Here is a 14,315-nt window from a genome sequence, read left to right as displayed (position 1 = left end):
CTCCAATTATTGCTCATCAAAAGGGTTTCCATTCTCTACCACCCCAGTCAACTTGTTCCTGATACATTCCAGTTTGCCAATATTTCTCTTAACATGAGGAACCTAGAATGCAACATATTACCAGTTCATGGTTTTACCAGATTCCCCTAATCTGAATACTATTTCTTTATTGATATAATCTAAAAATGTATTATCTTTTTTAGAAGTCTGATTATAGTTGGGACTCACATCTGATCAAGATCATTGTCAATTAAATTCCCCAGGTCTTTTTCACATTAACCAAGTTTCAGGGATCTTGAACACATACAAAAAACTGTTTCAGGTTTAAATGAAGACTTTACATTTATTTTCATTAAATATAATCTTGTTAATTTCAGTTCATTTTCTGACTAGTCAAGATCTTTTTGAATTCTGATTGTTATTAGCTCACCCAGCACATCTCTTCCTGTTTTGCATTATCTGCAAATTTTTCTATATTTGTTTTTATCCAAGTCAATAAAAAAGTGTACAAATGAGAGGCATAAAGATAGAGAGTCCTATGACATACCATTGCTTCCTCATTTCAGATTAATAATGACTTTTTTGTTGTTCACTTGTGTCTTCATGACACCATTTGGCAAAGATACTAGAGTAGTTCATCATTTTCTTCTCCAGATCATTTTACAGAGAGAATTTGAGACAAATGGGACTAAGTGACATAGCCAGATCACACAGCTAGTAAGAATCTAAGGCCGGATTTGAATTTATGAAGATAAGTTTTCCTGATTCCAAGCCAGTGTTCTGTGCTACGTAGCTGTTCCAAACACTATGTAATTGTTGGAAGACCTACTTAGTTTTTATTGTTGTTTAGTTTGTTTTCCAGTTATAGTCTGACTCTTCACGACTCCTTTTGGAGTTTTTCCAAGCAAACATACTGGAGTAATTTGTCATTTCCTTCTCCAGCTCATTTTACAGAGAGGAACAGAAGTGTATGGGGTTAAGTGAATTTGCCTGAGATCAAACTCATTAAGTATTTGAGGCTGGATTTGAACTCAGGAAGATGGGTCTTTTAAATTCCAAACCCAGTGTTCTATGCCACTTTGCTGCCTCTTACTAGAGATAGGCTAACCATCATTCTCATGTATCGTTATTTGATAGGTCCTAAATCAAACTTAACTGCTATTACTCAGTTCATTCATATTTCTTTACCTTGTTTTCAAGGCTACAGCAAGAACCCCTGCAATTATCTTGCTAAAATATAATTATATCGTACAATTATATCCTAATACTTTAGGAACCTGGAAATAAGGTTAGTTTGGCATGAAAACTTATGCTCAGTTTCATCCTAACATTAAGTGAATAATTAAGGGCAGCAAAAGCCAATAACTGAATTCTTTGAGTTCAGGAAATGACATTCTTCTAAAAGACTAAATTTAAAAAGTTCTTCCCTCCACCTGGAGTTTTGACATAAAGCTAAGATCACTGGAGATAGAATGTGAATCTGGATTAATTAGAAATTTTTAAAAAGTATACTTGAACCTATACTTATTCTGGTTGCCCTGAATCATGCATACAGTGGACAGGAATGGAGAGATTGAGAGGATATATATTATCTAATTATATCTGTCCCTGAACAGCAGTTATAGATTCCTAAAAAATTATTTTGATGTCTAAAACTAAAATCTCTTAGCACATTTTCTCTGAAAACCAAGCAAGATTAAATTTAATCCAACATTCCCCTTTTCACAGTTTCATGAAGTGGCATATTTCACACTTCCGCAATGGCTTTTCTATTATTTTCCCTCACCAGCTTCCAAAAATTAGGCTAGACTATTTCTAATGTCAGTTATAGAACTGGTATTTATGTTCTTTATTTCTGTATTGGTTCTAGTTGGAATGGGTTCAAAACTTGGTTTTGAAATATCTAGAAATTCAGCTATTTTTAAATATATGGAGAATAGTTTGCTTTTAAAACAACAAAAGCATGGGAAAGGTTTTTTTAACCATACTTTAACATTGAAATGTATTGCATTCTCTTCTTTAGAAAATAACAGACATTTATAGAACTTCTTTGTGAAGTGGCCAAAAATGGGAAATTTATGGAATGCCCATTAACTGAAGGATAATTGAACAAGTTGTGGTATATAATTGACTGAAATAGAATATTATTGTGCCATATGAAATGAAAAACTGTACAAACCTAAGGAAACTGAGCAGAACCAAGAAAATACCATATATATCAACAACTACATTATACAATGAACTGTAAATGACTAGCTATTCTCAGCAACACAATGATCCAAGACAATTCTAAAGGACTTAAGATGAAAAAATGCTATCTGCCTCTGGAAATGGTGTCTGATAGTGTCTGAATACAGAGAAGCCTTTCCTTCCTTTCTTTTGAGTTTTTTCCACAAAATGACCAATATGGAAATGTTTTATATGAATACATATGTATAACCCTACATCAGATTGCTTTCCATCTCAGGGAGGGAGAAGGGTAGAACTAGAACTCAAAACTTATCAATGAAAATTAAGAATTATTTTTATATGTTGTTGATCATCACATAATCTTGCTATTAACTGTGCACAATGTGTGTTTTCCTTTACTTCTTTTTTCCTTTTAAACTAAATTCAGTCCTTCTTGTTTATGTAATAAATTCTATTAAAAAATAATCCTGAAGTTCATGAAGCTGTAAGATGATAAATAAGTTACAAAGACAGAATGTATTAAAGTTATGGAGGAATTTAGGAAGTTGGATGGAGGCTAGTAGATGATAGCAATAAGAATGGAGAGGGAGTAGTATAGTAAATTTAAAATGTCATTATTTGGGATAAGCATTTTATAATAATTACCCTTATTGCTTTTCTTTTATTTTCACCCCAAAGTATAAAAGTTTTTATTAAAAGGAAACCTAGATCACATAAAATATGTTAACAATAGTTCATCAGTCACTCATATTACTTGAGGAAATATATGAAACATTTTAAAGTACCTAGCCAGAGGAGAGCGGAATGCTGTAGCTGGTGTAGGAAAATCCATGGTCTGTGATACTAGCACTGGTTTTCCTGGAATAAACTTCAAACTGTTCGGGTTGGGGGTATCCTGTGTTTGAATAAACATGCATCTCACTGAAAGATGAAAGAAAGAAAATTATGTTATTCTGGAAAAAAAAGGCACTAAAAATTTCTCAGTTTTCAAGTTTTCCTTTAAAAATTCTAAAATTCTCAAAGTTAGATTACAGTCTTCCAATAGATTCTAGATAACACTGTTATTAAAGAATTCTTGGTCATTTTGCAAAGTGGCTTTAACACAATATTTTAGCATTTTGTCCCACTCCACCCATGTATCTTCTCTATAAACCTGATCATGAAGCAAAATGCTTCACTATGTTTGGTGTAAACCTGCATACTTCCTTAAACAAACAAACAAAAAAACCAACAAACAAACAAAAAAAAGATTAGCAGTTTAATACTGAAAACATTTATAAGTAAGAATGCAAATTGTTTTCTGAATTATTGATTTCAGAGAACCAAGATAATTTCTATCTTTTCCTGTTTCTTCTAGTTCCCAGATTAAGTTAAGAATAGATTTACCTTTGGTCCTAAGATAAAGAAAAAAACTGTAATTTTCATTTTCTATCTTGTAATTATGACAACTAATAGGATGAAATGATGAATCTGGAATTTATAGTATTGTTGGAACTGAATGTGGACCACAACATAGTTTTTTCACCTTTTTGTTGTTTTCTTGTTTTTTGTATTTCCTTCTCATTTTTTTTTCTTTTTGATCTGATTTTCATTGTACAGCATGATAAATGTAGAAATATGTATGGAAGAATTGTACATGTTTAACATATGTTGGATTACTTACTATCTAGGGGAAGGGTAGTGGAAGGGAAGGAGAAAAATTTGGACACAAGACTGCAAGGATGAATGTTGAAAACTATCTTTGCATGTATTTTGAAAATAAAAAGCTATTATTTAAAAAAATTATACTAATAAATTATCTCTTCAGGTACTTATCATGCAACAATTCTTTTGAAAAAAATAAAAACTCTCCTAAGCACAAGCAAAACTATTCAAATATATGAATAAGTGTTATGTCTTAGGGAGATTGTACGATAACAAGATAACAAAAGTGTGCTATTTTAAGCTTAAAAGGAATACTATTTGGCGAGAAATGTGGTTGTCATGGAAATGCTCTATAGTCACCATTCTGAAAATACTCTCAATTTGTCAGCTTGTGGTATCTTGACCCTTTCTGCTTATTTGAAAAGGGAAGAGAAAGAAATGGATGTGAGGGAACAAAGAGAATGAGAAAGTAGAGAGGTAGTATTTGTTATTATTTATTATTTGTTTTAATTCTGTACTGAAGGGGTATTTGAGGAAATCAATCCCACTGGGTAGGGAATTGGAAAATGGCTCACTTGAGTTCAAAAAAGATAAAGAAAACAGCTAAGATAGGGAAAAGTCTTAATTTTCTGCATAAATCATATTGACTAAATCCAATGCAAAATAATACTGTCTAATCCCAACCAGGCCCTAATTTGACAGGGCAAGTCTTTTACTCACTTCTCACGCATTTCTTACTGATCACAGTGTCTAGAGAAGTTCTTCCAAACCATTTCTTCTTCTCAAACACCCAAATACTACCTCTTCTCACCTCATTCTCAGCAAATAATTTCATATACTATGTTATTGAGAAAATTGAGGCCAGAGGTAAATCCAACCTCCAGTTTTTGTATTACCATGTGTTCTTTCTAATTTCCCTTGTCACAAGGAAATAAGTAGCTATCCTTTATTAAACCTTATACTTGTGTCTTTAATCTCATACTCTTATATTTTCTCCAACAACTTACTCCTCCAATAATTCCTCAGTCTCCTTCCCAAAATCTACTTTCAACTTTTTTCACTCTTCAGCCTACCAAATAAAATACAAATTCCTTAAAGTGGCTTGCAAAGTACATAAAAATATGTCTCCAGCCAGTCTTATTTCACAGCAATGAATTATAATTGTTCAATAATCATGTCCTGACCTCTGCTGGCTGCAATCCTTTCTGTATTCCTTTAACCTTGACTCCACACTTGAAATGGACTTCCTTCTGTTCTTATTAACATTAACTCCTTTCAAGGCTCAGCTTAGGTATGAAATCTTTTGATCCACAAATTCAAAGTGGTTCCTTCCCAAACCCCCCTCCCCCCACCTCTCATTATACTTTTTGTTCTCTTTCGCCATTTATCATTTTCAATTCTCATTCTAATTAACCCTCTGTAGACTTTTACATTGTTGACACTTCTCTTATTACATACCCTCATCAACATCAGAGATACTAGATGTCCCTTGTTCTCCTTTCTCATTAATCACTGCTTTTTCATCATTTTTGAAGACTACTCACATTATTAGGCTCCTAATGTTATGCCACAGTTCTCTTTTATTGTCCTGACTCAGTTTCCCTAATTATCCTGACTCCTGCCTCGGTTTCCCTGCTTCTCAGTTCTGCAAAACCTCTCCTCCCTGTTTATCAGAATACTTGTTAAGAATAAAAGATCTTATATTTTAGAATATCAGAATGGCTCTCCCCATCCCAAGGGCTGGACAATAGTAAAAACAAAAACTCACATTCTGTCTCCACTCCCCAGCCCATTTGCCATAACCCAGAGGGCCACATAAACGTCCTCAGTGGCCACATCTGGCCCACGGGCCGTAGTTTGAGAACCCCTGCTCTAATCTCTATCTTGCTCAGTTTCTCTGGCATTACACTAATGCGGGTGTTCCCCAAAACTTGGTTCTCTTTTCTTTATATATTCAATCTTAATTATTCATATGATTTCAAAAATACTTCTATGAAGATGACTCCTAAATACTTATCTTCACTTATCTGACTTCCTTCTGAGCACCAATCCTTGGTCTCAAACTTCTCCCTGGTTAGATCCACTATGATAACCTATCAGTATCTCAAAATATCTAAAACCTAGCTTATCAGTTCAGCAATACTGTGTAACAAACAGCAATGGACTGATAGTCAAGATGATCTAGGTTCAATCCTACCTTGGACACTTAATATTTGTATGTGTCTGAGCAAGTCACTTAAGTTTGTCAGTTTCCTTATCTGTAAAATGACAGGCTGTCTTTAAATTTATGATTTTGTGAGATTCTCCTCTAACCCGAATTCTTATTCTGACTTTATTATTTGTCCATTGACATCCCCAATCCAGCTGTTCAAAGGCTGATGTTTTGACACTTTCCCTTACCTTTCTCCAAACTAGTTTAATGGATGATGAAAACCAACAGCAAACAGTACATGTTCACTAATGGCAAGAATTAAGAGGCTATTGGAACCAGACTACAAAATTAAGAAGTCTAGCTGAATTTTTGTCAAATACTGATGTTATTTTATACCCATGTTTGAGGTAGTCTGTGACTACAGGAAACAGGGTAACCTAGAAAATAAAATATCCATCTTTCTATCCAAGTTTTCTTTCTCTAATGAAGCAGTTAGTGGCACAGAAGTCAGGAAGATTTGAATTCAAATGTAGCTTTAGATATTTAAAAGCTATATGACTCTGGATAAGTTTTTTTTAACATGTTTGCCTCAGTTTTCCCACTTGTAAAAATGGAGATAATAAATGACACTTACTATGCAAAGTTATTGTGAGGAACAAACAAAATAACATTTGTAAAAAGCACTTAGCTCAGTGTCTAATTTACTAAGTGCTTACTTCTTCCCTAATTTTTATATATACTACCCCACCCCCACCTACAATATGATACATATATGTGTGTGTACATATACACACACATATCTAAATATATATAAATTAAATAAAAACTCATACTTCTATTGCCTTTTAACAAGTTGCCATCTGGAGTAAAGAACTAATGAAATATTAAAGGTAGCAGAAAATACCAAGAAAAATCATATAAAAAGAAAAATTTCAGCTATTTGAGCATATAAAAAAATGACCTTATCATAGGCTGAGATTGTAATATTTGCCCAATTAAGGAAATGCTAAAACAAACAAACTACTATAAAATGAGTGAAAGGGTTTTCTCTAAAGTTTCTTATAGTTCTAAATTCTATTATCCCAAGAAATAATGTATTTATTTTATGGATCTCTAAATTTTAAAAAATACAACATATTTTCTTATGTTGAAGAAAGTCAGGCTTAGTACAGTTTAAATTTTATGAAACTCAATTTATATTAAAAAATAAAATTTTACCTGTGTTATATAGTGCTGTGAATGGAGGCAAAAGTTGTCTTTGTGCAAACTGATGAAGAGGCTGCTTCCTAATGCTGTTTGATTTTAAATTTATGTTACAAAGCCTAAATTAAAAAAGAAAGAAAGAAATTACATCTGAGTTTCAATTAGTGAAGGTCAAAAAAAGACACAAAAGTGAAAAGTAATCATCAATGTAAAGTATTAAAATCACAATAATTATAGGACTTGCTTTTCATTTAGCATTGCAATATTTCTCCACAAAGTCCTATTGCAATGCCTAAAGGGTGTAGGTAACCAGGGTTTTCAAAGGTTATACCAGATGGAACATAAGATATGCTAAGTTCTATAGTCTTAGAAAGGATTAAAAAATAGTCTATTTTCAGAAGACAAACTTAGCCTTAAAAAGGCACATTACCAGTAGGCTGGTCACATTAATGAAGAAATTTTTGGCCATACTAACCCATATAAAAAAGAAAAAATATTAGTTTCATTTCCTCTTCTAAAGTAGTGACAGAAAAGCAGGAACAAGGGTAGAGGATAAGAATCAAAAAAATGTTCAGACTGTTAAAAAAATTAATCTATTTGTACTCTAAATGTAAGATTCTTGTACAATGAGCTGAATAAACAACTGGACATACTGCTGAGGAGGTAAATCATATATATTGACATTCTTACTATAAGCAAAAACAGACTAATGCAGCTAAATAAAAGGATGACTCAAAGAGCTATTCCTTGAAAAGGCAAAAAAAAAAAAAAAAAAAAAGGAGTGGGTAGAATTGGATCCACTCAAAAGCAATAAGTAACATTATTTCCCAGGATTGTTGGTCAACATGTGTTGAAGTACTAATGATGAGTATTTTTAAAAAGACAACCATGAAACTAATTGCAGCTTTTACATCAACATGAGTTCTAAAGATTAAGATGTACAGAAATTCTATAAGGAATTTCTTAATAGCCTCCAAATGAAATCAGTGTGCATTAATACTTAATAATGATAACTTCAATGCAAGAACTTTGATGTAACAATAAGAAAAAGTAGAAACAGGGAGAAGTAAATGTGAAAGCATTACTTTGAAAGACTGAATGAGAAATTCAAAGAATCCTTATGTGATGAACACTTTCTTTGAAAAATGTTTTTTGCAAATAATGGCCATGTAAGGTATATAAATAATACCATAAAAATCAAGTATATTAAATCGTGAGAAGAATTGTTATTGGATTGATATGGGAATCATCCTTGTGTTAAAGAATTTTGAGTCATCAGAGTTGATAATAGAATTAGTTGTTTTAAAGAACAAATGAAGAAAAAAAAAGCACATAATTAAAATGATTTTGTCTATTAAACAAGCAACTAGACAATCCTAAATGAAAAGCAGTCAATCAAAATGACATTGACACCAATCATAATTTTAACCAGAATTTTAATCAATATAAATTGCCATAAAATGACCAATAAAACCCAGAAAGCACCTTAATCATCAAATATAAAACACATCTACCAAAAACAGACAAACTACCAAAGATAATACCAGAACAGATTATAAATTTGTATAATCTCACAAAGAAGGGAGATGATAGTTTATGAATCATATTGGATAAGTAAGCAGAAAGAGGAGAAAAGTAATATTAAAGAAAGTTTGGCAAGATACCCTACTAAACAAAATCATTCCAAAGACATTTAAAGATGAAAATGGAATGACAACAAGCAGAAAAAAAAAAAAAAAGGAAAAATATTTGCAAAAATCTCGACTTTTTTCCATTAACAATAATAGAATCTCCACACTTGGACCCTAACATTACAGCCCAGATTGTACTTACAGAAAAAAGCAAAAAGATATTAAACAGAACAAAGATGGGGAAAGCAGCTAGTTTAGACCAACTGTAATGAGGAGACCTCTATTGCAGAAGAGATAACCATAAAAAGCAAAGTCAACATACAAGATAAAAGGAGGGAAAAATATCAAAGTCACAGAAAAAAATCTTAGGCCCAAAAAGGTAACCAAGAAAATTGTCAATGATTGCTACCCTATATGCTTCCTTTCCTATTTATTCAAAATTGTTTGAGTCAGCTTCTTTAATGAGTGTTAGAAGGAAGCAAGGAGAACAATATGCAATATCTTACCAGTTCATAATTAAAATGTGAAAAATATAGAATACTTAAGTTCCCTCTAAACTTACTGTTTGTTGATTTTGAAAAATTGGTAGGATTTGATAGGACAAAATGTTGCCTTATAGGCTCTTTTACAACAGTGTCATTTCATCAAAATCTTTCAAGATCTCTTGAAATACATAACAGAAATAATCCTGTTCAATGACCCTCTGATCTAAAAATCAAATAAGGCATAAATGGAGATGTATGATTGCCAAGAGTTCATCACTGTGATGGAGGAGATCTAACAGAAAAGAGTCCCAAGTTGAGGAAGGCCTCCTTGGGAATTATGAGATCTTTCAGATGTTGGTTTGTTGATATTGTGTTAATTGCATCAAGTCCCACAACACTGCAGAGCTTCCTGGAAGAGATCCAGGTTCTTCTCAAGAGTTAAAATTCTTGCTTCCCCACTACAGTGGTCAAATATCTATTTCTTTTCAAATATGTCATTATCCTAGATGCCCTCCTCTCAACACTTCTTTTCCCTCCCATGGTCATACTCAATTATTGCATAAACTCTAAGAAATCACAGAAATACTTTGTAGTGACAAGAACTACTGGAAACATTTACAAAGCAAGTCTATCCTTTCACAGGTCTTGTATTATATTAAATATAAAAAGTCATTCAAAGCATTTTGGTCTAAACATACAGCCACATAGTTAGCACATGAAGCCTAAGTATAGAAAGAATGTTGTATTCGGATTAAATCATGCATTTGTATGGATAACCTCTAAGTCTGTTTATTTTAAGCACAGTTCAGATGGACAAGCTGTTTTAGAGTTTAAGAAAAGGAAAGTTGGACTGCCTTGAGGAAATTGCAAAGCTATGTATATGACTCCAAGCTCTGAAAGTAAAGGTCCATCTTTTTAATATTTTCTTTGTACTAGTGTTGCTATATGGTAGAGAGACTATCAGAAAGACCCAAGTTCAAATCCAGTCAGACACTTACTTGATGCATGATCCTGGGTGAGTCACTTAACCTGTTTGCCTTAATCTGCTCATCTGTAAAAAAATTAAAAACAGCATGCCTCCTCCTGGGCTTGTTGGGAGGACCAAATGAGATTAAAAATTGTAATGTGCTAAACAGATGTTATATATTACTATTATTTAAAACAGTGATATCTCCTCAATATCCAAAGATTTGTAGTAACAATGAGATATCAAAGACTAATCTGATCAGCTGTCTTTATTCTTCTCTTCCACTAATAGTTAAATTGATCAGCTGTTAAAGGAATCTAAGTACTACCTGTGGAAGCATTTCTGTGTCATTAGCAGACTAGGAATAGAGAAGGAACTGAGAAAGAGAATGGAAAAAGCGGGTATAGTGATGAACCAAGAGTAAGGTATTTAGTGGCTAGCCAAATATTGAATCTAACATAAAACTTGTGTGTGATGTCAGGCAAACTATTTAACCTTGTCAAAATACATTGCACATACTTAAATAAGAAGTAAGAATCTACAAGAATATCACAAATCCTCTAATTAGACCATGAGCTCCTTGAGGATAGGGACTGGTTTTTAACTTTTTTTGCATCGCCAGTGCTTATTTGTGCTTAATAAATGGTTACTAATTTCAATATAGACTTGAAAAGTTTCAATGGTTGAAAAATTTGTGATCTGGCAACTTGTTGGTGAGCCTTTCCAAACTTCGTTAAGTCCAAAGTTTTAGAAAACCAAATCAATAATACCATTGTTATTAGAAAAGGAAATGACAACTCTGTCCCTTGGGTATACTTAGAATCCCTCTGACTCCCCTTCCTTGGCCACCACTCTCCTATATATGGTGTCTCCCTCTCATCAGAATCAGTTTACTTATATCCTTTGTACACATGATTGGTGCTATATCCACGCTTTTTTCCTCTCCTGCCTTTTCATTTCCCCTATACCTGACACAAAGTAGGCATCTAATAAATGCTTTTTGATTTATTTGTACCAGCCTTGGGCCTGTATTCAAAGTTTATTATACCTGGATAGAACTTGCCAGAGCTTACACTCTGATAAACCCAGGACTTTCTTTAAGGTATAATGAAGCATCAGAACCAGGCTTTAAGAGACACTGCAGAATAGTTATTAAGTCTTTTAAAAAGTTTAATGAATTTCTGAGCCTCTATTTCCTCACCCAAAAGATGACCAGGTTCTGAATAGATGTTTATTTTCTAGGTCTAAGATCATATTATTCTATGAGGAATTTGCAGGTAGTATAAAGTAGAAAAGAATGGCAAGACATAAACTAGCATTTAATTAAATACCATCCTATATTTTTTCTAATAAAAAATATTTTATTTTTTTGTTTGTTTTTTGCTGAGGCAATAATTGGGGTTAAGTGACTTGCCCAGGGTCACACAGCTAGGAAGTGTTAAGTGTCTGAGGTCACATTTGAACATTGAAGTCGTTCTGACTTCAGGGATGGTGCTCTCTCCACTGCGCCACCTAGCTGCCCAAAAACATTTATTGTCTTTTATGGCAACTCTTTTCACCCTGACTTAAACTTTTCCTGAATAGGGACTTCCTTTTACTTAAGCCATAAGGAGATAAAGTAGCAAAATCATGGGCCTTGCTGTCAGAATACCTTGGTCTGGGATCCAGCTCTGATATTTACTGTTTGATCTTGAGCAAGTCGCTACCATTTATTAACTAACCCAGGCCTTCTCACTATTAGATAAATATAGCAATACTAGTTAGCTAAGTACCTAATGAAGTCATGCGTTTAACGAACTATATAAACTATGAAACATTGTTATTATCTAAATGAGCTATTACTACATTTTCCACCATAAAAATATTTAGTAAATTCAAGCTGACTTGAATTTAGCCCACTAATATTTCAGTTCAATTCCCTGCCAAGGCGGTGTACGATTCTGATACTTAATTTAACTGAGGGAGGAGCGGTGGGGAGAGATGAAAGGAGATTATCAACCAACCAACCAACCCGTTTTACTAAGAGATTATTTTGTGTTATATACAATGTTGAGTAATGGAGATACAAATCTGATATTCATAATAAAAGCTTACTGTGTTGCACTTAACAATCTCATTTGATCACCCCAACAACCCTATCAATTAGACGCTATTATAATCCCCATTTGACAGATGAGAAAATTGACTTCATTAACTTGCTGAGTCACATTCTCAGCTCAGTCCACTTGGACCTGCCACCTTGCTGCTAGAGGAGGTTACATTCTATTGGGGGTGAAACATACATATATAGATACATTAAAATAGATACATGGTGATAAGGATACAAATAACTTCTCAGAGGGAGGGTGAGAAGTATCAAGAATAGGTTTTAAAGAAAAGCGTTGGAGAGACTGTTTTTACTTGTGGAAACTAAATTCCCTTCCAACTGTGACATTGTTTTGAATGTCTCGTGGGCAAGTTTAACATTGTAGCATCTCTACTTTAAGGTGCTGGCCATCCCTTTTGTTTTGTTCTCTGTCGCACGATAAGTAGGATCCCTCGGCCATTCCAGCCCCACAATCCCTTCTATTTCCAACACTCTAGATCTCTGCCTTTCTACCTTCCAGTTTAAAAATCTACTTGTTCTAAAGACGCTTTCACCTCTATAATTTTGCATCCTAAGCACATCGGCTTCCAGCTCGAATAATTTATATTCTAGGTGCTTTGGTTCTGGACTCTTCTGTTCTAGAAGCTGACATTCCCCAGGGTCGGGGACCCCTCTAAGCCCGCCACAGAAACAGCAAAGGGGGTACTGAAGGTCAGGGTATCCAGGGTTACAAGAAAAAGAGCCGAAAAGACACGGTGGGGGGCGGGCCCAGAACAACCACGCTCCAGGGCCGGAGCGAGGAGTGACCGGAGCGGCCCCGCCCCTCCAGGACGCCGCTTCCGCCTGGGACACGGGAGGGAGGAAGAGTGGAGAAAAGAGGGGGCAGGACAAGGGTCCCATTTTCCCCGCCCCCAGGAGGGTAGGGCGAACTCGAGATTGTGTCGCTAGGAGACACGACTGATACGGCTCCCTAGCCCGAGTGCGGTGAGAGAGGGCACCCCTGCAGTCGTTTCAGCCTCACGTCCTCCCGTTCCCCGCCCGCGGGCTCCGGGAGCATCACCTACCGGCCGCGCAGCCCCGCAAAAACGGCTGCTGTCCCCCAAGCCAGCCGGCCGGCGGCCATCTTTGACACTTAGCTGCGCAGACGTGTAGCGAGGACCTTTTCTCCCCGCCTCCAACCTTCCTCCACTGTGGTAGCCCCTACCAAACGCCTGTTCAGAAAGGCCGGAAATGAAGCGTCCCGGAGCCGAGCGTCCTTAAAGAAGTAGGGCGGGGGGAGAGGTCCGTGGAACTGACTGCCCTCTGCTGATCAAGTCAGAAACTGAATAATTCCTATTTCCCCACTCCTAAGACCTTCCACTACTGCCTCCCAGCGTTGTAGTGATGAAAGCATTCCGGTGGGCTAGGTTGGAGACAGATGGAACCAGTCAGCCTGGTTGTTAAGTGTTTAGCACGAGGACCTTGGATTGATTTATTGTTCAGTCGATTGTCTCACTTTAAAAAGTGATAGATAAAATGTTAATCATGTAGATGATACTAAAAAGTGTGTGCGCTTTTTTTTTTCTCCAAAGAATCACCAGTAGGTAGTATCAAAGAATCACAGTAGGGAGTAGGGAATGCTATGCAAATGAGAGATATTATTATGGTTATTAGTTGGTTATTACGGTTATCTTTTTATAGATGAAGAATTTACCCAGGTTCTCATAAAGGAACTGAGATCCAAACCTAAGTCAGATGACTTAAAGCGACTTTTTCCAGTACTCTCTTTGGGTTCGACTTCAATCCAGATGCCCAGTTTCCTGGTGTTAAAAATAAGCTAGTGTAGCTTCCCGGTATCCTTTAGTTCAGGTGTCCTCAAACTTTTTAAATAGGGGGCCAGCTCACTGTCCCTCAGACTGTGGGAGGGCCGGACTATAGCAAAATCAAAACCTCACACTCTGTCTCCACCCGTCAGCCC

The 14,315-nt window shown here is 35.2% G+C and overlaps 1 protein-coding gene across 3 annotated transcripts in view; it reads right to left on the bottom strand.

Moving 5' to 3' along the window:
- NFU1 (NFU1 iron-sulfur cluster scaffold) overlaps positions 1–13,784 on the bottom strand; it is a 37,745-nt gene extending 23,961 nt beyond the window's left edge. The window contains exons 1-3 of one of the 3 annotated variants that reach the window (XM_074287135.1): positions 13,423–13,784; positions 7,205–7,308; positions 2,976–3,111 (exon numbers count right to left, since the gene is read on the bottom strand). In XM_074287135.1, the coding sequence (XP_074143236.1) occupies positions 2,976–3,111; positions 7,205–7,308; positions 13,423–13,481 (299 nt within the window). In that variant the 5' untranslated portion in view covers positions 13,482–13,784. Of the gene's footprint in view, positions 1–2,975; positions 3,112–7,204; positions 7,309–10,303; positions 10,357–13,422 lie in introns of those variants that run through there. The other 2 variants (XM_074287134.1, XM_074287136.1) reach the window with 2 other exon arrangements.
- Positions 13,785–14,315: the final 531 nt, after the last annotated feature.

The sequence above is a fragment of the Sminthopsis crassicaudata genome, chromosome 2 (assembly GCF_048593235.1).
Source record: "Sminthopsis crassicaudata isolate SCR6 chromosome 2, ASM4859323v1, whole genome shotgun sequence".
NCBI lineage: Eukaryota > Metazoa > Chordata > Mammalia > Dasyuromorphia > Dasyuridae > Sminthopsis > Sminthopsis crassicaudata.
The sequence above is the reverse complement of the archived record's forward strand: the minus strand, read 5'-3'. Positions and strand labels throughout refer to the sequence as shown.